This window comes from Taeniopygia guttata, chromosome 3 (genome assembly GCF_048771995.1).
Source record: "Taeniopygia guttata chromosome 3, bTaeGut7.mat, whole genome shotgun sequence".
Classification (NCBI taxonomy): domain Eukaryota; kingdom Metazoa; phylum Chordata; class Aves; order Passeriformes; family Estrildidae; genus Taeniopygia; species Taeniopygia guttata.
Window position 1 is genome coordinate 82,552,247 of NC_133027.1, and position 22,591 is coordinate 82,574,837.

The 22,591-nt window shown below is 50.9% G+C and overlaps 2 protein-coding genes across 3 annotated transcripts; one reads left to right on the forward strand and one right to left on the reverse strand.

The window, feature by feature from the left end:
- Window positions 1-24: 24 nt before the first annotated feature.
- On the forward strand, window positions 25-9,642 carry POLH (DNA polymerase eta). Of its 2 annotated transcripts, none has more exons than XM_012572455.5 (10): window positions 25-268; window positions 367-501; window positions 590-831; window positions 1,091-1,260; window positions 4,453-4,556; window positions 5,414-5,533; window positions 6,134-6,257; window positions 6,894-6,959; window positions 7,620-7,783; window positions 8,608-9,642. In XM_012572455.5, the coding sequence occupies exons 1-10, from the start codon at window positions 132-134 to the stop codon at window positions 9,473-9,475; spliced, it is 2,130 nt and encodes a 709-aa protein (XP_012427909.5). In that variant the 5' UTR covers window positions 25-131; the 3' UTR covers window positions 9,476-9,642. The 2 variants fall into 2 exon arrangements, with proteins under 2 accessions (XP_012427909.5, XP_030124397.4); XM_030268537.4 differs by having other exon boundaries at window positions 134-272.
- A 2,059-nt stretch (window positions 9,643-11,701) lies between these two features.
- On the reverse strand, window positions 11,702-22,502 carry GTPBP2 (GTP binding protein 2). The gene is made up of 12 exons (XM_030268544.4): window positions 22,179-22,502; window positions 19,921-19,947; window positions 19,135-19,319; window positions 18,738-18,846; window positions 17,952-18,149; window positions 17,500-17,674; window positions 16,640-16,859; window positions 16,078-16,213; window positions 15,612-15,670; window positions 14,700-14,871; window positions 14,258-14,422; window positions 11,702-13,913 (listed from the first exon to the last, which is right to left on the reverse strand). The coding sequence occupies exons 1-12, from the start codon at window positions 22,359-22,361 to the stop codon at window positions 13,716-13,718; spliced, it is 1,827 nt and encodes a 608-aa protein (XP_030124404.1). The 5' UTR covers window positions 22,362-22,502; the 3' UTR covers window positions 11,702-13,715.
- Between the last annotated feature and the right edge of the window lie 89 nt (window positions 22,503-22,591).

Sequence of the window (22,591 nt, forward strand, 5' to 3'; positions counted from 1 at the left end):
TTCCCGGCGTGCCCTACGCGGAAAGTACGGGTGCCGCAAAGCGGCGGGCCGAGGCGGGGCTCTCCGCCCCACCGAGCGGGCGGTTATTCAATCATTCACTCAGTCGGGCGGGAGCCGGTGGCGGCGGCGGGATGTCTCGGGGCCGGGAGCGGGTGGTGGCCCTGGTAGACATGGACTGCTTCTTCATGCAGGTGGAGCAGCGCCTCGACCCGCAGCTGCGCGGCCGCCCTTGCGCCGTGGTGCAGTACACCGAGTGGCAGGGCGGCGGGTAGGTAGGCGAGCCGGCTTGGCGACCCCGGCTCCTCGTCCCACCCCGCTCCCCGCGGGGCCGGGCCCGCCCTGCACTTCGCCTCCGTGTCTTGGCAGGATCATCGCGGTGAGCTACGAGGCGCGCGCCTTCGGCGTGTCCCGCGGGATGTGGGCGTCGGAGGCGCGGGCGCTGTGCCCCGAGCTGGCGCTGGCCCGGGTGCCGCAGGCGCGGGGCAAGGCGGACCTCACCCGGTGAGAGCGGGGGCCGGGGGTGGCGGCGGCGGCGCGGGCCTCCCCGGTGGCGCGGGGCGGCGGCTGAGGCGTGCCCGCCGCCCGGCAGGTACCGGGAGGCCAGCGCGGAGGTGATGCGGGTGCTGTCGCGCTTCGCCGCCATCGAGCGCGCGAGCATCGACGAGGCGTACCTGGACCTGACGGGCAGCGCGCGGCTCCGGCTGCGCGAGCTGCGCGGGCGCCCCCTGCCGGCCGCGCTGCTGCCCAGCACCTTCGTGCAGGGACTGCCCGGGGAGCCCGGCCCCGATCCCGCCGGGAAGGGCGCGCACCGAGCGGATCCCGCCGGGAAGGGTACGCACCCACCCCCGCCCCCCGGGAAAGGCCCACGCCGCCTGCTCTGACTCCCCTGGATCGAGAGCGTGGTAAATGGGGTCTGCGTTTTCCGCAGTGAATGGCTTTTAAGGTGCCCGTTGTCCTCCCTGTGGCTGGAATGCGCGTACAGAAGCCTGCGGCTGCTGGCTGGCACTGGCTGCTGCGGGTCCCTTTGCTGGGCTCAGCAAGAAGTGCCATATCGTGTCCCCTTGAGATCCCTTTTGTGTCCCTTTTCTAGAGGAGCTGCGGCAACGTGGTTTGGACGAGTGGCTGGCGTCGCTGTCTTTCGATAACCCAGATTGTCCTGACCTGCAGCTGACCATGGGCGCAGTAATTGTGGAAGAAATTAGGGTGGCAGTGGAAGAAGCTACCGGATTCAGGTGTTCAGCTGGCATCTCGCACAACAAGGTATGTGCATAACACATCAGCCTGATTTCTTCTGGGCTGCAGAGTCAGAACATGCTGTAGATACTCTCCTATACTTACAAGTTTCCTGTAGAAGATGAACCAAGTTGGGAACGCAACCATGTGTGATCACACCTTCAGAGAAATTATAAGACATCTGGAAATGGGAGGAATTGTTTCCCCAGAGCTATGGCCTGGGCAGTCAGCAATCCACTCATTTACTGCCTGGATTCCTGGTGTACCCTAATGAGTGAGGTCACTAGGAACAATAGGGGTTTAAGTCCTCCAAAAGTGGTTTCTGTAGAAAAAACAGAAGCATAAAGCAGGTAATCTTCACCTTGAGTTTCAGGCCACAGTCACCGTAGCCAGTTTTAGTGACACAAATTCCCAGATACTCAGTGGCAGAAGAACACCAGATTGGGGCACTGAGGTGAGCTGCGTTGCTTTTCCTCTTTCTGGTGAGTCAGTATTTACCCTGCTGGCCATGGGGATTTGGGTGATGCTCAGCCAGCTGCTGAGAGCAGCCACAGCAGCACTTGGTGCATGACAGCAGCTGCAGAAACAAACGGACTTTGATGCTGCAGCTACAGAGGATTTCCTGCCGTGTGAAATGCAGGGTGGTTTGCTGAGACCATCCCTTTTGCTCTGCAGAAGAGAGGCTTATTTATACAGTAATGACTTTATAAAGGCAAGCTATGACTTAAAAAAAAAAAAAGAAAATGAAGACTAAGTGGATGCTTTGGAGTTCAAGGAAGATATATTTCATTGAGTGCTGCAGAAACAGCTGGTACTACTCCAGCTGTACACAGGGATTGGAACTGGTTCTGCACTGGCATAGTCTGAAACTAGCAGAGACTGTGTGACAGAAATGAGCTAGCTGAGGAATGTCACTGGTGTAGAAATTTGTAGTGGAAGGTATGTTCAGTTTGCCTTTTTGCTTTCTTTAGTGAAGAATAACAGAGAACTTCCCCGATATTCCTAGCAGCTTCTCCCAGCTTCCATTTTCTATGCCATCTTTTTTTTTTTTTTTTTTTTTTTTTTTTTATGAAACAGTAAGGACATTGTGATGTCCTGTGCTATCCCTGAAGAACTGTGTATCTGTAGCAGGAGTGCAGAGATCACCACGGCATGGTTGTGGCTGTGCAGAACACTGTGCTGTGCTTCCACAGCCAGCTCACCTCGGTGGGTACAAACCTTTTCTGCAGAACAAAAGAGGTGCTCCCACTAAACCAGCTCGCCTTCCACCCAGCAGGAAATCCTCTGTAGCTACAGCATCAAAGTCATCAAAGTCCGTTTGTTTCTGCAGCTGCTGTCATGCACCAAGAGCTCCTGTGGTTGCTCTTGGCAGCTGGCTGAGCATCACCCAGATCCCCATGGCCAGCAGGGTAAATACTGACTCGCCAGAAAGAGGAAAAGCAACCCAGCTCACCTCAGTGCCCCAATCTGGTGTCCTTCTGCTGCTGAGTTGCTGGGAATTGTGCTGGTAAAAACCATTCTTGGGCTACAACAACTGTTGCCTGAAACTCAAGGTGAAGATTATCTGCTTTATGCTTGATAAAGCATAAAGATTTTTTTCTACAGAAAACTGTCCCAAGGAACTGCTTTTCCCAATGAAGGACCTGGTTAGAGTACACCAGGAACGCAGATGATGAATGAGACCAAAAAATTTGGAAGCACCTGGAGGATAACAGCATGGTTTTCTCAAGAACCACTCATGCCAAATTCATTTATGTGCTCTCCTTGATAGTATAAGTGACCAAATGTGCACAACTTTAAGGTTTCTGACATACCTCACCCTAAGCTGAATAACCTGATGATGACACTGTAGCAGACAACATGGCTGAAGTTGCCTGAAGGGCATGCATCTAGCAGAAGAAAACATTACTGTTTCCTATAATGATTTTGTTCAGTAAGGTGCACTCAAATTGGGATGTTGAGAATGGGATCTTGAGGGGATCTGTCCAAGGTCTGCTAAGAGCAAGTATTTTCACTGAAGCCTACAGAGAGGGAACAGCTGTATGAATTCAGGTGTTGCACAGATGAGGCTCAGGGCCTGGGCTGTGGAAGTTCTGAAATGAAATTATAGTTGAAAATTTTGAACTTGAAAAAGCTTAGAATCAGTCCAAACATTGCTTCTTATGCTCCTTTTATGCTCATTGACAGTTTTTGTGGTTTATAGGAAAAAAGCAACCAGCAGGATTTTGGCTAAGTCACAGTAAGTCAGGAAGTAGCCTGGAATTGTTGTGGACAAGCAGCAGGATGAGTCAGTAATATAAGTGCTCTTGTAGAAATCCCGTTTCAACATGTGCAGTTTACAGAAGGTGTCAGAAAAAGTAAATGATTTCTCCCCGTGAAGTCTCAGTGACTGGTTTCACTTGCAGCATGTCACTTTATAAGGTGGGTAAACTTGGAAGTCTCTAGTCAGACAAGAAAAACAGTGATTGGAGATCTACTTTGTTTAGAAATTATTTCAAATGTATTTAAGTCTGTAAAAGGGGCTGTTAATAAAGGTCATAGCTCAATAGGCAGGCAAGAAATTTTGCTTAGTTGCAGTATGTGTGGAAAAGCACTGAAAGTTATTAGAGTTGTTCAATAAAAACCTCAAACACCCAGCTAAATGTACTTCAAGCTGATCTCTGTATTTTTGACCCTGAGGTAGCTTAGAGTGGGAAGGGAAACTGTATAGGAGAACATGCCTTCCAGGCTGTTCTTCTCTGCATTTTAAAGGTTTCCTTTTGCAGTACTATGCTGTTGCAGACCTCACAGAGAGAAGATTAAAATAGTGACATTGAGAAAAAGCAAGACAAACACAGAAGATGAAGGAAAAAGGCAAGTGAGAGACATAGCCTGGGGGAGGACTATGGGCATGCTGAAGAAGCTCTAGCATGCTTGCCTGATGGAAAACTATAGCAACCACAACAGATGAAAGATCTTTATCTGCCTGGAGCAGGAGTCCAACAATTCAGAGAACTAAAGCCTGGAAGCAGCTTTGCTTTCAGAGTACCCAGCTAGTGCATGTGGAATCCTGAGGTGGATGCTGCCTAAGAGCAAACAGTGGTGCACCCTATACATATTCCTAGCAGCTATTCTGAAGGCAGCTCTTAGAGGTGGTGCAGCACAAGCTGTTAGGTAGAGTCACATTAGGCCAGTGCACAGTGTATAATAACAGAGTTTCCACCCTCTTCTGTGTTACAGACACTGGCAAAACTGGCCTGTGGGTTGAACAAGCCCAACCGCCAGACACTGGTGTCTGCACGATTTGTGCCGCAGCTCTTCAGCCAGCTGCCCGTCAGCAGCATGTAAGTACCAGGGAGCTGCTGCTTAGTGCAGCCTGGGGCTGCTCCTGGCCACCTCAGCACAGCAATTTGATGCTCACTGATAGCAGCCAGCAAAGGCTCTCAGCTCCACAGTAAGTGCTTGTCAATGCTCCTGGCAAACAGAGGGAATCCTGCCAGTGATATCTCGTGGCTGTGAGCGACAGTTCAGGGGGAGTGTGCTTGGGAATTTGCAGCCCTGCTGGTGAAGGGACCACAATCCAAAAGCCCACTAGCACTCTGTGGGCATCCTTTTCCAGGGTAAGGCTGTGCTCAGGATGACTGCTGGGGTGCATAGGTGTAAGCCAGAAGCAACTGTGAGCATGGAGGCGATAGCTGTTCCCCAGTGTGAGTGACAGCAGTCCTCACAGAGAGCAGATGTGGTTTTCTTTTGAGCATCCACACTGTGCGCAAGTACTTTTCCTGGGGAAGTATTACCAGTACTGCTGCTCCACAGGAATGGATCCCTAATCGTGCTCTCCAGACCTGCACTGCTGTGCTCTGCTTTCTGTGTCGTACAAGGGATGGAGAGTGATGTGTGTGGGAAAGGGTCCTGTCTGTGTAGGAAGAAGGAAGCTGTATGGGAGGCATTCTTCAGAGCATGGTTTGAGATCAGATGGAGCTGAGGGAGAAGCACTAAAACTGGGAGACCCGTGGAGCAGTTCAAACATCAATTCCTATGTGTTCTTGTACTATAAGCAGAAGAGCCAGGTGCCAGGTGTTCCTTTTGTCCTGCTAGTTCTTAGCAGCTTCTAGTTATCCTTATTTAAGAACAGCTGCTGCAATGAGACAGTCTCCACATGATGCTTCATTTGTGTTTTTTCTTTGTTTCTCTGCCGTAGCCGTAACCTGGGAGGCAAGCTTGGCACTGCTATCACAGACATCCTGGGAGTAGAGTACATCGGGGAGCTGACACAGTTCAGTGAGACTGAGCTCCAGACACATTTTGGAGACAAAACTGGGTAATGATGAACTACTTGTCATACCTTGGCTCTTGGCAAGCATTGAGAATGAACCTTGTTCTACTGTGATTAGGAGGGTTGGAAGGTAAAACTTCAGTGACATCTTTGGGAAGCATTGATCTATTTGGCCCAGCACCAGGTTTCCAGTCTTGCCTGCTCCCAAGCTCCCTCCCCAGGATAATATTTTGCTTGTCAGCCAGTGCCACAGCCTTCCTCTACAGCATCCAAGGATGGGGTCAAAGGGCTGGTTCTCTGCAGGCTGGAAAGAGGGCAGTCTTGACAGTCTCATCATAGAGGAAATTACAAGGCTGGGCTGGAACCTGGAACACAACTTCTGGGCCCACAACAGCAGTTGGACTGCCCTGCAGACTGGTGAACTGTTGCCACTTCAGGAGAAGAGGTGGAGGAGTTGTGCTGACAGGCAGTTGTGGCCTGAAGCAATCCTGCTTGTTCAGCTGTGGCTGCGACTGTAGAGCTGAGGATGAGCAACAGTCACAGCTTGCACTGAGTTGAAAGCAGGGCTCAGCAGGAGACTGACATGCTGCCCAGTGATGCCTGTCTGTAGCTACCTTAACCTCATGCTTTCCCTGTGGCTTTCAGGTCTTGGCTCTATGACTTGTGTAGAGGAATTGAAGAGGAACCTGTCAAAAACCGGTACCTGCCCCAGTCTATTGGCTGCAGCAAGAATTTCCCTGGGAAGTTAGCCCTGGCCACACAGAAGGCGGTAGGAGAAGCCTCCATTTAGCATAAGGCTTGGCTTTCACACTGGAGAAGATAAGAATACTAAAAACAGACTAGATTGCAAAACTGCTGCTTTTCTGCACAATTATGCCCTGAAACTCAGACTAGAGGCTCAGTGGGAGAAGGTGGTTTGAGCTCTGGAAGTCCCTGTTGACAGAAATGTATTGACAAACTCCTGCACAAAGAGGTCCATCCTGGTTCTAATTTCCGTGAGCAGAACTGGGCCTGTGCTGTTGGAAAGTTATTCACAGTGCCAAGCTTGAAGAGCATGGTTGCTAGTAGGAAGGTAACTAGCCCCAGAAAAGAGGCAGGATGCACTTTAGCTATTAGCTGGGGAGAGGTTCCCACTGAGCTGTAGGAAAATGGAAAGAGACATCTGGGACAGGGAACCTAGATTACTTGGCAAAGTCTAGTAGTAATGAGGGGCTTGTATGGTATCTATAATATCTTTTCCTGCAGTGTTGAATCTCAGCTGGACTGATTTTTCAAGGTCTGCTACGGATATGGGGCCTTACAATAGTCAGTCCATTCCAGTCTGATCCTGCACCAGCATTCCCCTTGTATTGTGCTACTGCTATGAGCAGAGGCCCAACCTGTCTGTTACCCCTGCTTTGTCCAGGTGCAGCACTGGCTCCTGCAGCTGGCCTTGGAGCTGGAGTCCAGACTGAACAAGGACAGGAGCCAGGTAAGGAGGGGAGGCAAGGGGACACAAGGAGGCACATAGTGCATTTGCACCACGAGTGGTTTGCAGGAGTTTAAGGGTGCTATATGGGAGGGGAGGAAATCTGCTCACCCACAGATGTGTGCCTGTGTACTGAGGTGTCCCAAGAAGAGCGATGTGCAGGAGCATGGCCAGGCAGGATGGTTTTGCCCCAGAACACTGCAGAGTTAGGAACAATCCTTGTCCCATGCTTTAGGATGCAGGGGTTTGAAAGCCACTGCACCTTCCTTCTGCTGCATTGGTGCTCCCTTGCAAGCCTTTTGCTGACACAGGTGTGCCCGTGGGCTGTGAGAGGGAGTGCTGTGCTCCTATCTGGACGGTAGGCTGCAGGCCAGGGTGGGAGCAATCCACCAGCTTTGGCACTGCAGTGGGGCCAAAAAAACCATGGAGCTGCCTTTGAGGGAAAGCAAGGACTAGCTACTTCCCATCCTGTGTGGCACAGCTGTGCAAGCTCTTGTTGTGTATCCCATCCCTTGGCAATCAGGCCGGGCAGGACATGTCCCACCCCACCCTCGGGAGATGACAGGGGTGTTGGGGAGGGCTCCAGGCAGGGAACAGTCCCCTCGGCTGTTCCTGCCCCTTCCTGCAGGAGTCGCTGGAAGCACAGCTCTGCTCTCCCGGCAGAACCACCGCGTGGCCCGGCAGCTGATGGTGGTGATCCGCCAGCAAGGGGACACCCGTGTGTCACGCCTGTGTGCCCTGTCCCGCTATGATGCACAGAAAATGTGCAACGACGCCTTCACCCTCATCCAAACCTGCAACGTGGCTGGGGCTCACCAGGCAGCATGGTGAGTGTGGGACAAAGTGGGTCACCTCTATCAGGACTGGTCCTGATGTGGAAAGTACTGGACAAGCCAGAGACCTATTTGAAAGGAACACAAGTTAATTTGAGTGGCAAGAAAAGTGATTTCCAGCACCCTCACAGTAGAGCACCAGAGACCTTTTAGCGGTAGGACAGCCTGGCCTCTTCTGAGCCTCACATCTGTGAGACACTTCTATACCTGGAGTTAGGATTGCTACTGGCTGGGGTTTGTCCAGCTGAAGTGAGGATGTCCTGGCCCTGCTGGGCTGAAGAAATTAGCTAAGCCTTGTTGTCCTACCCTAAGGACAAAGCTTTTTTGTGAGGAAGCCATTGGGGCTGGAAGAAAAATGAAAGTGCACAACTCCTGTCTTCAGCATTTTCTTCCTTCCTTCCTTCTGCTCTGCAGTGAAGGCAAGAAGGTTCTGTCTATTACACTCTGACAAGGCTACTGCTCCCTTAGCGTGCTCTCATCTCACAGCAGCTTCAGCCTGTAGTGGACTGAAAGTCCAGGCTGGCAGTTGGCTATTCCTGCTCCAAGGCCCTTCCTTTGGGAATTGCTGCTGTGGAAAGAGGGGTTCTGCTTTGCCCAGCACAGTTGTGCTGGAGGTAGCACAACAACTGTGCTGGGCAAAGCAGATGTCTGTTCTGGAGGTAGCAATACTAACTTTGTCAGAGCAAACATCTGTCCCAACCCTTGCCAGATACTGCAATTCCCATCTGTGAATGTTTTGTGTTGATTAAAGTCTTACCTCAAAAGATTTCTTGCTTTCCAGGCTGGTGTCTGACCTGATATTGGTCTGTCCTTTGCAGGTCTCCACCGCTGATTTCAGTGCAACTCTCAGCAAGCAAGTTCTCGGAGCCCGTCACTCTCTCTACAGGCATTGCCACCTTCCTGACGGGTGATGCCCAGCCTGATGGCACTGCCACCACCAGCCAAAATGCCACATCTTGTGGGAGGGCCGGGGTGAAGTTCTTTAGGAGCCCGAGCAAAGAGCTTCGGCAGAAGCCAGCTAGTGCTATTGAGTCATTCTTCCAAAAGGCAGCAGAACGGCAGCTGTCACAGGCAGTGGCAGCGACCAGCTTGCCCACTGCTGCCACTGCAGAGCCAGCTGTGCCCAGCTCCCCAGAGCACCAAGAGAGAGCTGCTGTTGGCTTGCCTGTTGGACTTGCCTCTGCACAGTGTGACCTGGAGTCCCCTGTGAAGCAGGGTCCTAGCAATGCCAGCCCTACTTCTCTGTACAAGAGGCTTCGCCAGGAGAAGTTGCCATCGGATGCTACACAAACACCCTCAACTCCACCCAGCTCCAGGACCCTTCTGAAATTACAGCCTGCTATGGAAGGAAATGAGCAGAATTTGCCACCCTCTCCTGAACTCACCCTGCTGCCTCCTGCCTCTCCAGGGGACCAGCAGCACTGTGAGAAGTGTGGCCAGCTCGTGCTGGTGTGGGAATTCCCAGAGCACATGGACTACCACTTTGCTCTGGAGCTGCAAAGCTCTTTCCTGGAGCCCAGCCCTTCCATGGCTCCAGAAGCAGCTCCCAATGCAAAGGCTGTGGCTTCCAGGTCTCCTGCCAAGGCAAAGAACAAGCCCAAGACTCCAGCAGGATCTAGTATAAAACGACCCAAAGAAGGTGTGACAAGAACTTTAGATTTTTTCTTTAAGCCCTTACCTCCTTAACGCCCAGCCACACTAGCTGTTTTTAAAGAATCAGTATTTTTAAAGAATCGGTGTTTTTAAATAAACAGTGTTTTTAAATAATCAGTTTTTAAATACAGTTTAAAGTTTTTACACTGTCTATCAGGCTTTAATGCTGAAAAGTCTAATAAATTATCTTCAGCCTAAGAGGAACTGGAACTCATGAATTGTATAGATGTAGCCAGTTTAGCTGATGGCAGCTAAGCCTGCCTCTGACTGCCTGGTGCTACTAGAAGCTGCATGGTACTCTCACCTACACCTCTTAACATAGGTATTTGCATGCCATCATTGCTCAGTAATTCTGTTCCTCCTATAAAAGCAGCCACTCTAAGTGCAGCAGCTTGTCCCAGGGAATCTCCAGCTAAGCCCTTGCTTGAACCACTGTCTAATCACTCTGTATAAAACTTTCAGCTCCTGGTTCTACTCTGGCTGCAGTTGCGGGTCTTGCCCTTACTGTGTAATTTATATGTGGTAGCTTGGCCCAGTTGTTCCTTCTTCCGTCCACCTGGAAGACAGTGATTTTTATTCCCTCCTTCCCACACCCCAGGATTTATGTTATAGATGGTTTAATCCCTCTGTGTAGCAATCCATTGCATGATGCTTATCAGCAGCTCAGCAGTGCACAAGAAAGACTGCTCCTGTCATAAAAGATTTAAGGAAGCAGTAGCTGCATGGTCATATTTTTTGGTGGGCTCTTTGAAAACTCTACATTAATTCATAAAAATTGCTACTGACACATAAACAGTAAACTGTTAGAGCCCTCACTGGAAGGGACAGAAAACATGCCAGGAGCCACAAAGACCACCATGAAAGCTTTTGTCCAGTGTAGAGTGCATAACCACATTTTTCCTCCTTCCCAGACTGAGTGATACTAGACAGGTACCTGTTCTGACTGGACTCTGCCAAATGACTTGTTCAGTTCTTTGAGCCACAGGCCACAGTACAGTGGCCACTCCAGAGCTCCACAGATTACAACAGCCAACAAAGCAGAGTATCATGGAGGGGATGGGCAGGCACTGAGAGAAAGGTGAGACTGGCTTCAGGACAAGAGAAGTGCTTGCCTTCAGCTGCCTAGCAGGGCTCAGCTCTGCTACACTTTGAGCTGCCTGGAGCCTGCCAGAACTTCTGCTGCCAATAATTTGAACGTGGCTCTTTGGGCGGGGGGAAAAAATTTGCCACGTCAGGCAGCTCTGTGTGGGGTTAGGAATTGCAGGGAGTTTCATCAGCTGCAGGCTTCGCCTTCCTTGGTTAGGGGGGGAAGAGAGCCTTTCAGGCAGCAGATGATGCAAACTGCAGTTCTGTATCTATGTGCTGTTCTCTGAACTGCAACATCCTAAATGCAGCTGTTGAGCTGCTCTTTCCTTCCAGCAGACAGCCTGTGCTGGGATGCTGCTACATTACTGTCAGTGGAGTCTAATACATGACAATACAGTAATGAGATTTCAAGAACAACAAGAAACTCATTCTGGTGTGTGCAGCTTTGGTAATCGGTAGAGGAAGGAATTATGAAGTCACTCCCACTAATGACAGTCCTAACATTGCAAAGTGACAAATTTCCTAAAGTCTTCACGTGAAAAGAAACAGCAACCAGTCTGGCAGGATTGTCTCATCTCCTGTGACAGTGACACATCTCATTTCCTAAGTGTCTGGCAGGACTGGACTCTTGCAGATGCCACTATATGACACAAAAACAAATCTAGAGGAGGCAAATCCTTTCAGTCACAATCCATCTCCACAGGGAAACCTTTCTGCCTCTACTTGTCCCAAGGGAACAACCTGTTCTCATGGAGACAAGGCACTCATGAACCTCTTGATAAGGTCAAAGCTATTTTAGAAACAAATCACCAGTTAGATGTGTGCCCTAGAAAGCATCTCTTTAATTAGGCTCTGGGGGAGTTGGTGACTCTGAGGAGGTTCTCGCCACAGCCTGTTCCGCCCACAGCAGCTCAAAGTGCTGTGCTCAGGGTGACGTGGCTGCCCGTCACCTCAGGCTGCACACCCAGGCTTACTCAGATAAGCCGGGAGCGCAGTGTTGTAAACAGCAGCGCGTGCATTCTTTCCACACCACGGCGCGGTATTTATAGGGCTGAACGCAGGAAGCTTAGGAATGGGTGAAGGGTGGCCAACTCCAACTGTGACCCAGCTTCAAGGGCAGCAGGGTGAGAGCCCAGCTCAACCCTCACTCATTGTACAACTCAGCCAGCAAGCTCAATAAAACATCTTTATTCTGTACATTTATATAGATGCTTGGAGAACAGGGACAATCCCCAGCATTAGAAAAATTCAAGACAACAAACCAGCAATTATGAAGAGCATGGCACCAAGAACAGTCATGCCACAGATGGCAGGGATGAGGTGAGACCAGCCATCAGCTGTTTCAGGAAAGGTCACAGCACCCCCCTTTGGGGCAGAAAACACCAGTGCAAAAGAGTGCAAAGAGCTGGAGTCCCCCACTCCCAGCCAGCTCTCTTTGTAACCCACTAGCACCGAAGGGAAGAGCCTGCTGGCAGCTGGGGCTTGTGCTTCTTGCAGGCATTGGTGAAAAGACCATGTCATTGGAATATGCAGCCCACTGCCAGAATGGGAAAAAAGGATCCTGCTTCAGCAGTGATTCTAAGACAGCATCTCCTTTCTGCTGGTGATGCAGAAGTTTTCAGCTGGATCGGTGCTCCCTCCAAGGGGCAGGTCACTCCTGCAACTATTAAGCTGCCTTCCCTTCATTTATGCTACCACTTGACAGGCTTCCCCTCACCTCAGCATGCTCTTGGCAGGGTGCAGCCCTCACCTTCCCACCCTGCGATGGCCTTGCCTAGCAGAGACCCACGGCCCCGCACAGCAGCGCCTGTGCCAGCAGCCCAGCAGCAGAACCTGCTCTCAGGATGGCACAAGGGCCACTTGGGTGTCCAAGTGCTATCACCGGCCCTCACCCTTCTCTTCAGTCAGGGCTAGCAGGCCATCACACCAGCCAACAGGGCTTGCTGAAGGCCTTTTGCTCACAGCAAAAGACATTTGGTCTAACAGTCAACAATAAAACCAAAAGCCTATGTACAGCTATACAGACCCTGCTGCACCCTCCAGGCTACACAGCAGAGCTGCAAGACGGTGGGAGACCTGTGCTCCACTCTACACACAAAGTCCTTGATGACAACATCAGCTTCCCTCCGACCACAAACACCAGTGGCAATGGAAAGAAAGGAATTCTGCTCCAAGAGAAATAAAAATCATGCCACTGTCAAAACAGAAGTTATCTGGTTTTGTGTAGGTAATGCAGCCCGTCCTCACGCATTAAGGCAAGTGTGTGAGGAACAAGGTGGGAACAACCACACCAGGGAGCCCACTGCAAACCAGTGCTACCAATGCGCAGATGGCACCTTCAGGTGAACGTCCATGGAAACAACCTGCTCACACCAGCACAGGCCTGGGCCCTGCTCTGCTCCACAGAATGGCCTCCTGTCCAGCTGCTGCAAGGAACAGATTCAAGTACAAACTGTCTTCATGATGCTATGTCAGGAGGCTCTGCCACTCAGAGAAGCCACAGCTTCCTGGAAGTCATAAAGAGGGATGCTGAAGAAATGAGTACTTGTGAGTGGGAAACAGGACATCTGTCCAACAGTAAGACACTCAGATTGGAGTAACGCAAAACCAATGCACAAATGGACACACAGCAGATTAAAGTCAACCAAGATTCAAACAGTTAAAAAGTGTCCTGAACACATTCTGAAAGGTTCAGCCAAGCCCCTGATGTGGGTAGCATGGCCTGTTCCATCCCCTGCCCAGAAGGATGTACTGAAGGATGACTTGAGAGAACACTGTTATCAACTCAGTGCTCAGACAGCAAAAATGTGACCAGACCTTGTGTCAGAGATGGAAAAACATCCCTTCACTGCTTGTCTTCAAGGTCACTGCGCCTCCCAACCAGCAATTTTCAAACAGTAAACAAAGTCAATACTTGCTTGCCCAGGTCTGCAGGTACCTCTGATCTATTCTGAAGGAATCTTATTCCAAATGAAAGCTGCAGGCGATGTGGAGAACATGCTTAACTTGTCCCACGTACAGCACTGAATGCAAGAAACTCTCTCATGCTCCATCTCACAGTGCAGAGGAGGGACATCCACACTAGAACAGGACAGCAGCAGCTCCAGGCATTGCTCAGAAAGCCACAGGAGCTTCCAGCCTTCTCCCCAGGTGCTGGTGAGTGGAGATTTCTCTGACCTACTGGTAGTCAGAAGCTCAGCTGTCCAGACCCCAGGGACTCCTCCAGGCCGTTTTCTTTGGTGGTGATGGCTTGGAGGTCAGTGACATGCCCAATGCCTTTGGTGACTCCTTCACGGAAAAGTAGTTTGGCTCCAATCTTCAAGTATTCAGGATGCTTGATGAACCTGAAACAGACAACTGCCTTCTCTCCTGTCCGCAGCTTGTCCTGAAAAGAAAAATAGGAGAGCTTAGACCCATCTCCCAAGCTGATGCATGCAGAAATAGGTACATGTGGATGATGAGGCAAATGAGCTGCCTTCTTCAGACTGCAAGGCTTAAGCCCTTTCCATTACTGTATACATAAGAAGAGAAAGGAAGACACAAGCTTTGTTTGGAGGAAAAGCAACCAAATGGGCAGGATAAAGGGATAGAGTCTGCTCCTAGGAAGTGACACAGCTACTCAAAATACCAGCAGCCCCCAGCTTTACTAGAGAATGTGGTGGAATCTTAACAAACCCAACAAACCCCAGAGGGAGGTCTATCTTCCTCCCCTTTCTTCCCATGGCCTACCTTTCCATGGATCTTCTCTACAATAGCTGTCTGTCGCACATTCCCCACGTGCACCGTCACCTGAAATCCCTTCCGGAAAGTTGTGGCATGGAATAACAATACAATCTCGGCTTCAAACAGTGAGCAGATGGTGGGGTTCATTTCTGGGCTCACCATAACCATGCCCTGCAGAAAAACCCAAGGCTCAGACCAGTTAGGACCAGTCCTCTTGCTTCTGAATAGCCCCCAAAACCACAAATACCCCACCACTCTGTGACTTGGGTTTACATCCCATCCTCAGCCTTGTACTCATTGTAATTTGTAACCTGGCCATTTCTTCCCCTTCCTGCAAGTTTCCTGCAAACATTTCTACTTCATTCCCACCCTACCAATGGGGGATGCCTAGGGAAGCCTCCAGCCCTGCTCACTGGACCAGTGGATGACCTGCAACAGCTGAACAAACCTTGCGCAGCAGGGAGCGGTCGAAGGGTCCGAGGGCCAGGGTGGCTGCCTGCCCAGCCCGCAGCACGCGGCAGGCAGAGCGGTTCCGCTGGATACTGCACACTTTCAGCCGAAGGAACTTCCCATCGTCAGTGGGACCAACCACCAAGTTCTCCCCTTCTCGGCAGATCCCACTGCCCAGGGTAGAAGAGCAGGACACAGTTAATCAGAAGACAAAGACATTTCACCCTCCAAGATTAACCTGAACAAATTCCCCAGGGCCAAGTCTTTGGACTCTTACCCTGGACCAAATAACAGGGAGACAAAGCTGCTGAGAATCAGGATTTCTTACAGCAGAAGTGAAAGCCACACTAGCACTCTTAAGAATCCCAGGTACAGACAGGGATCACTGCACCCCCAGTGATCTGCCACACTGCTTTGTTTCTGGTGGAGAGACCTCAGATGACACTCCTTCAGTGTGAGTGTGCTGATGGCCAAACCGCTCTGATCGCCCCTGAACATGGAGGGACAGTTGCCTTTTCATGAGGTAATGTGCAGTTAACCCCTCCTGGAATCAGAGAATCTACCTTTTACATTTTCTCCCCCAACCTGAGGAAGGAAGAAAGCAACTCCTTGGGATCATGCCTAACCTCTGCCAACTCTAGATTCCACCATGCTTTCTTTCAGCATGCTTCAGGACACATTCCTAATCCAGCAACTTTTAAGCAGACTGTCTGCTTGCCACTACATGACCAATGGTCTGCTCATGTCACTTTCCAACACCCTGTAGGGCTCTACTCTCACTTGGCTCAGTCATCTGGCAGCAGTCAGGACTGAGCCTCACACAGCTTCCGCTTCTGCAGCAGGTGATTCTAACCATGTGGGAACTCCAGCAACCATTCACATCCACACGTATCTGCCTAGGCTCACTTACCTCGACAGAGTTCCTCCCACAACAGTCCCCACCTCTGGCACCGTATAAATTTCATCAACCTGCAGCAAGGCAACAAGAATAAGCTGCTCAGACAGACAGCCGTGAAACAGCACTCCAGAATGAGGACAACGAGCGTGCCCCTTGTGTGGAAGCAGGTGATCTCTCTGCTGGTCATCAGACACCGTCTCAGCGCTTTACCAGCTCCCACTACCTTCCCATTAGAGGAACAAATCTCTTCCTTTTAAATAGCAACCAGAGAAATGATCCTATCCCTGGGACAGACATCTCATGGTTAGGACAGATTCAGCCTATCAGGCTTTTATCAAAGACCAAGTCCTTTTTTTAATGTCTCTCAGCAGTCCAGGAGTTCACCACATCTCTACCCGTGGTGTCTAAATTCCCCAGATGTCTCTCCCATGGCACAGCAATGAGTCCAGTATCAGAGCTGGAAACAAACCTTACCTACCTGAAATTCTGTAAGCTGCTGCATTAATTCTTCCTGCTCTTTACTGTTGGTCAGTGGAGGGAGGATGTTGAGGAAGACTTTCAAGAGATCCAGATTCTCCCCAGAAACACTGGACAGTGTGAAGATTGGGGTGATGCTGTCAGACACAATTAGACAGAAATAAGCAGAAGGCCACAGCACAGCTCCAGAAGGTTTACTGGAATTCTGAATCTACTGAGACCCGCAGGAAGATGGATATTGTACCAGTAAGTGGCTAAAGCAGGAAGGCTAGATACAACTCCACAGTAACCCCTGCCCCAATGTTAGGTTGAGGCACCAATCCCTTGTCAACACACACCTTTCTCATGAAGAAGTAACTCTAATGCAGCCTTTGCTCCCAGAGCCCAGAAAAAAGTTGGGAAGGGGAAAATGCCTTCTTGGAGAATGCAAAGGTAGGGAACCTGACAAGGAGCAGAGATGTTCAAGATGTAGTCACCTCCCTTGTGTTCACCTTTCCCCAGCTCCACATGGCAGCCCTGTCTGGATCGCCTGCTGCCAGCAGAAGAAAGGAATGGTCCCTTACTTGGGAGATTGTGCAAACTGTTGTGCTGCTGTAACTGCATCATCATCTGAATTCACAAGCAGGGGCAGCTTGTTGCAGCCTGGTTGCTTCAGGATTCGCTCCAGCTGCTTCACTGTCCGTTCCACAGTGGCTTTTGAACACAAGTCGACTTTGCTGATGACAATGAAGAAGGGGACCTTGAGGGCCATGGCCAAGCCCAAGTGCTCTCGTGTTGTGCCTGCTGCAGGAGACAAGTGAGAGTGTAGGTGCAGCAGCAGTCACAACCGTAGTTGTTTATGCCAACAGCTGTGTCGCCTGGCTATCCCAAGGGCCCATTCTAGAGACTTCACTGTAACTGCTTAATTCATCATGCATTGAAAAAGCAGTTATTCTTTTAAATAAAACTAAACATCAGTCCAGAAAAATAAAAACTACCAAGAAATTTTGTGACTGATCTGTCTGCTTCAGAAAGATGCAGGAGGTTTTAATTCTTTGACCAAAGTTTGCCAGAGAACATTTACAAAAATGCCAGAGATAGATGCAGGAGAACTCGAGATGCCTTTTTACAAGACTTTGGGATCCAGCACCCCTAAGAATATGTCAAAGTAGTTTTCTTTTCTGAGAAACACTGCCCCAAATCCCAAACAAAGCCTCTCAGTCTAGGGTACAGTTTAATGTCTACAGTCTACAGCTGGTAAGAGGACCCCAGATCTACTCCCCTTCCAGGCACTCATAGGCACTGGCTCACAAGATACCAGTAGAAGCTTACAAATTAGTAAACCTTTCTGAAAGCTATTCACAGCTGACAAGGACCCATTCTCCTCATTCTCCATTCCTCTTCACATGCTGCACTCAATCCATGCAGGCAGGGTGACACTCACCAATGCCAGTGTTGGCACTAACCACCAGCATGGCAAAGTCTGGGCAGTAGCTGGTGAGGCCAAAAATGGTTGTTTTCAGATACTTGTGGTGGCCAGCCAGGTCAATGAAAGTGATCATTTTGGAAGAACTCTCACAGATCTCTTCTGCTGTCCGGGAGTCACTGTAATTTACCACCTAAGGGATAAGGAGCTTGTGAGAGAGGCAGCCCCAGCAGGCAAATAAAGAAAACCCTTATCTACCCACTTTGATGTCAGAATTACTAAGTAGAGATCACCCACCATGGGTGCAAGAAACAGTGTCTGCTGCAAACATACAACCAACACTCAGGTTCAGCTTAAGGGACAGAGAACTGTGCCACCTCTCTTCCCTCCTGTCCCACTCACAGTTCTAACAGGAGGGTAATCCCTTGTCTCCTCCAGCTTTCAGAGTTCATCAACCCACTCTCTCTTACCTCTCCTTTGCTGTTGAAGCCGAGGATCTCAAAGCTGATGCTTGATGTTCTTCCTGACTGGATTTCATGGAGGTGCCGGAAGAGGTTGAGGCGGGCTCTGCCCCGCCCATTGTCCAGCTCTCCTTGCGTTAGGACACCCAACAGTGTTGACTTCCCTGAGTCCACATTCCCTAGGACAGCTACTCGAAGGTCTAGGAACTACAGGAAAAAGAACAAAAGAAATCATTAAACTTAACCACTGCTGAGCTGAGTGCACAAGCACTACTGGGCAGTGGAGATGCAGCTCAGAGAGCTTCCCTACATCAGGGACAATGTGCAGTTTAATCTTGCTCAGATTCTGCTCCTGCTCTCAGCAAACCACTGCCCAGCAGTCCTGATACACTCTCTAGAGTTGAGATGTGACATATCAGGCTCTGATATCACAAAAAAGGCTTTTTGTTGCTTTTTTTGTGATCTGATATCACAAAAAAGGCTTTTTGTTGCAGTAGACCTCTAAATCCTTTCTTGTTTGCACATGGGTCTGCATCAGAACCACTGCCATAGAAGCGAAATAATTTTCACCTCTGATCCAGGAAGTCTCCGGCACTGACATCTGCCTCAATCACAGTCTTGGAGATAAGAAGTGTTATCATCAAGCCTCCCTCTGGCAGCCCTTCAAAGCATCTGCTATGGGCTAACCTATGACAAAGTGCCTCTAGGGTTTTGGCTCCCATCCCAAAAAGAAGCTGCTTGTACTAAGCCTCTAGGTCTCAAGCAGGAGAAGATAACCAAACCACAGGTCCCTACCTGCTGGTTGTCAGGCACCTTTCGGACAAGCACCTCCGTTATCTTCCTTGGAACATCGCTGTCATAATCGACCTCCCTCTCCCGCAACACCGTAATGTCAGCCCCAACCCTGCCACAAAGATAAAAGGAAGGAGTCAGACACATTTGTACTTGACAGCTCTTGCACCTCTACCATACAGCTGACAAAGCAAATAGGATGAAGGCTGGGGATAGCAGGGAAGGAGCCTCAAGCTTCCAGACAAAAGCCCTATAACTTTCCTCATGTTTCCAGAGCCTCATGTTTCCAGGACTGAAGGAATGTCAGTCATACAGGGGCTTTGTAGGATGGAGCCGCCAGCTGCTCAGGGGACTCCAGGGAATCACGCTTTGGGCCCTGCAGACAAAAGGGAGCACGTACTTCTCTGCCATGCGGCGCAGCGTCTTGAGTGAGGCTCGCATCTCCTCCTCCAAGAGGCCCACCAGCAGCCCGTTGTCCTCCACGCCGATCTGATAGACAGCCTCACCGCGGCCCTCCTGCAGTCGCCACTTCATCTGTGTCACCAGGTGCTCAAAGCGATACTGCGAGGGGTTCACCAGCTTTAGCTGTTGAACAGAGGGGCAGTTCTAGTCACAGCCTGGATGCAGAAGCAATCCCATTGCCCAGTTCTGTGAAGCAATGTTCCCAACTCTGACCCACCTCTAGAAAGCAGAGCCTGTATTAGTGTCTGAACAGAAGCCATGGAATAGGTGAAAAGGGGTTTCACAAAGGTACAAATATATGGTAGAAGAACTCTTCTGCATTCTACAAAGGGATTTGTACCCTGCCTGCTGCAGGGTTAAAGACAGCACTCTGGGACCAATCTGTGATCCAGGAGCCAGTAAGTGCAAATGGCAGAGCAGCCACAAGAAAGTGGCAAATAATTTTCAGCAATATCTGCATCTCTCTCTCAAGAAAAATACAGTAGGCATCACATGCTAGAAAAGATTCCCAAAAATCAGTACTGAAATCAAGCTCTACCAGCTCAGCAGACTGTTTAAAGCTTGGCACAGAGACACAAAAGATGAATGGTAGTTCCTTAGTGCAGTGTCCACTCTTCTGTCCTTTCCTTGGCCATGTTACCCATAGGCTGTCTTTGGTGAAGTTAATCACTACAAAATAACCCTCTGGCAGGAAGGCCTCCTTCTGCAACCTCAAAAGACTCACCTTGTACTCGATGTTCCCGTCTTCTGCCTGGTCAGAGAATGAAACAAGACAGAAGAGTTAGATGCTGTGCCCACAGGGACTTCTACAGGCACCAGCTGCCCATATAATCTGAAGCTGGTGCTGAAGATTTCAAAGAGAGGGAAAGTGGCAGAAAAAGACTGTGTTAGGTCCCAGCTTTCTGACATTCTTTCCTGCATTCAACTAGAATTTTCCTAATGGTTTGTTTGTGCTGTTTGTATCCCATATCATGAACACCAAAGGACAAAACTAGAGTGGGGTACAAGGGTAATACTGTCCGGGGGGGGGAATTTTTTTCTGAACAGTAACAAATAGGGCCAGCCTAACAGTCAGAGAGAGAGAGTTCCATTTTCAAAAAGGTACAGGCCAGCATATGACTTAAAGTCTCCCCCCTCACCCATCTGTGACCCACAAAATGCCACCCACAGCATCCCACTCCCACCCTATCCAGCAGCTTCCATCCATCCAATGTGCAGAGAAAAAGGGGCCTGAGAACAAAAGCTTCTGCTTCCTCTCCTGCTCAATGATACTCTCCCACACTCAATTTTTTCACTGACTCCCTTCTACATCCTTATGTATCTTCTCTCTACAAGGAAGAACTACAGACATAAAGAAGTATGGTAATGACTCATTTGCCAGCTAGTCACTGGCCAAAGTTCTGGAGAGCCAGACCTGATTGGGACTGTCTGTACATAATATGTTCAGAAGCACTTTCTCAGGGAAGGCTAGATGGGGTTGTAACAGAAAGGTCTGGGTACTCATCAAACTCAATTCAACCAAAACAGGCTCCAGCTTACCAAAGAGAATATCTAATTTTACAATTAGATATACAATAGTTAAGTACTTTTTCCCAGTGATTCACTCTAAGGACCAATAAGAAAGGGCTGGAGCCCGCAGGAAGCCACATACTCTGTCAGACTAAATGAGGCTGGCAACAGTAGGCATTTCCTTTTCCTCTGGACACCTATTTGCATGTCAGGAAAGGCAACAGCCCTCTCCTTGCCTTCCAGCTCAGCTCTTAACCACGGTGGTGCTTACAGTGGCAAAAGGCCAACAGAAGTTCTCAATTGTCAGCTCAGTTCTCTGACTGCAGAGCTGTGCCGTGAGAAAAAGGTACTTGTAGCAGGTTTTCCTCTCTTGCCATCTACCAGCAGGTTTTCCTCTCTTGTCATCTACCAGTTCTAAGCAAAACCCATCCACCTACTGCACTGTCGTCTAAATAAGGGAGTGGGTCTTCTCCAAGGCTCTTGAGACAAGAAAAGCAACAAGCCTAGACTTGCTGGGGCACACACTGCACAGGGTAGCCAAAAACAGGAAGCTGAGTTGAAACCACAAGGGACTCTTCAGCCTTCAGCTGAAAGGAACAAGAACTAAACTGTGGCTGCAGGGCACAGTCCTGCCCGTGGAAAAGATCGAACAGTAGCAAAGTGCTGTTTTCACATCTCCCCAAGAGTACCAGGCCTGCCTTGTGGAGGAATTGCTTGTTCCCAGCACAGGCTATTATATATTTTACAGAAAGTTCACTGACAGGGGCTGAGCAATGGAGTCTGAGCCAACGTAATTCCCCCCACAGTGACAGTTCTATGAAAGCGGTGACAACTGCGCCAGCTGAGCATACACCCACGCTACTACCAATGCCACTTCTTCCTGCTGCAAGAGACAAGTGCCCTACCCCCTGTCCATACCATCTGCAGCCCTGTGCAAGGAAACAGCTGTCAAATTAGCTGGGAAGGGAGTCACCAGAACCCTGGAAAGGGGCTCAGACCCAGCAGAGCAGATCGCCTCTCGGGGAGAGAGAGATGCAAATGAGATGCTTGGAAGTACGAGGCAAGCAAAGCTTTATTTTCGAAGCTTTTTCGATGGCAGGCGGCAAAGCGCCCGCAGCCAGACGCCAAGCAGTGCGATACCATTCACGGGCAGGGTCCGGCGGACCCCGCAGGGAGCTCGCTGGCACCGGGGGCGCGAGCACGGCCCGGAGGAGAGCCCGGGCAGGCGGGCACACGGCTCCCGGGGCCGGGGCTGCGGGACCGCTCCTGCGGCTGCTGTCAGCCCGACCCCGGCACAGGCCCGCACCAGCACCGCCGGCACCTCCAGCCAGAGCCAGCCCGCGGGCTCCGGCCGCGGTACCGACCCGCTCTGGGGGGCACCGGCCCTCCCGCCCCTCACCGCAGCGCCCCCGCCCCCGGGCCTGGTCTCGCTCCCTCCGCGGCTGACGGGACGCGGCGGCCGCCAGAGCTCACCTCGGGCGGCAGGAACGGGGGATTGTTGGCCTTCCCTCCGCGGCTCCGCCCGTTCTTCTTCTTCGTCTTCGAGCCGCCGCCGCCGCCAGGCGCAGCCCCACCGCGCCCGCGCAGCGTTGCACCTGCCCCGCCGCCCGCCGGCCGACAGCAGCCCCCGAACAGCTCTGACACCCGGGAGTCCATGGTGGACACCGCGGCCCCGCCGCCCCGCTGCAGCGCCCGCTCCGCTCCCCGCCCGGCCCCGCCGGCCCGGCTCCGGCCCCGGCGTCACAGACGGCCGCGCGGCGCCCCGGGAAAGCGAGTCCCGCCCGCCTACGACACCGAGAACGCACTGCGCGCCTCCCACTGGAAACTACATCTCCCGGCGTGCCCCGCGGCGCGCCTTGCTCGGTCCCGTACGGGTTCCACCTGCG

Bases quoted from the DNA above. Each gene is read 5' to 3' on its own strand.
- POLH (XM_012572455.5), top strand. From the start codon at position 132: ATGTCTCGGGGCCGGGAGCGGGTGGTGGCCCTGGTAGACATGGACTGC. The intron at 832-1,090 runs GTACGCACCCAC...TCCCTTTTCTAG, and splicing joins AGCGGATCCCGCCGGGAAGG to AGGAGCTGCGGCAACGTGGT. The intron at 4,557-5,413 runs GTAAGTACCAGG...TCTCTGCCGTAG, and splicing joins CAGCTGCCCGTCAGCAGCAT to CCGTAACCTGGGAGGCAAGC.
- GTPBP2 (XM_030268544.4), bottom strand. From the start codon at position 22,361: ATGGACTCCCGGGTGTCAGAGCTGTTCGGGGGCTGCTGTCGGCCGGCG. The intron at 19,320-19,920 runs GTGAGTCTTTTG...TCTGTTCAACAG, and splicing joins ACGGGAACATCGAGTACAAG to CTAAAGCTGGTGAACCCCTC. The intron at 16,860-17,499 runs GTGAGTGTCACC...TGTCTCCTGCAG, and splicing joins TAGTGCCAACACTGGCATTG to CAGGCACAACACGAGAGCAC.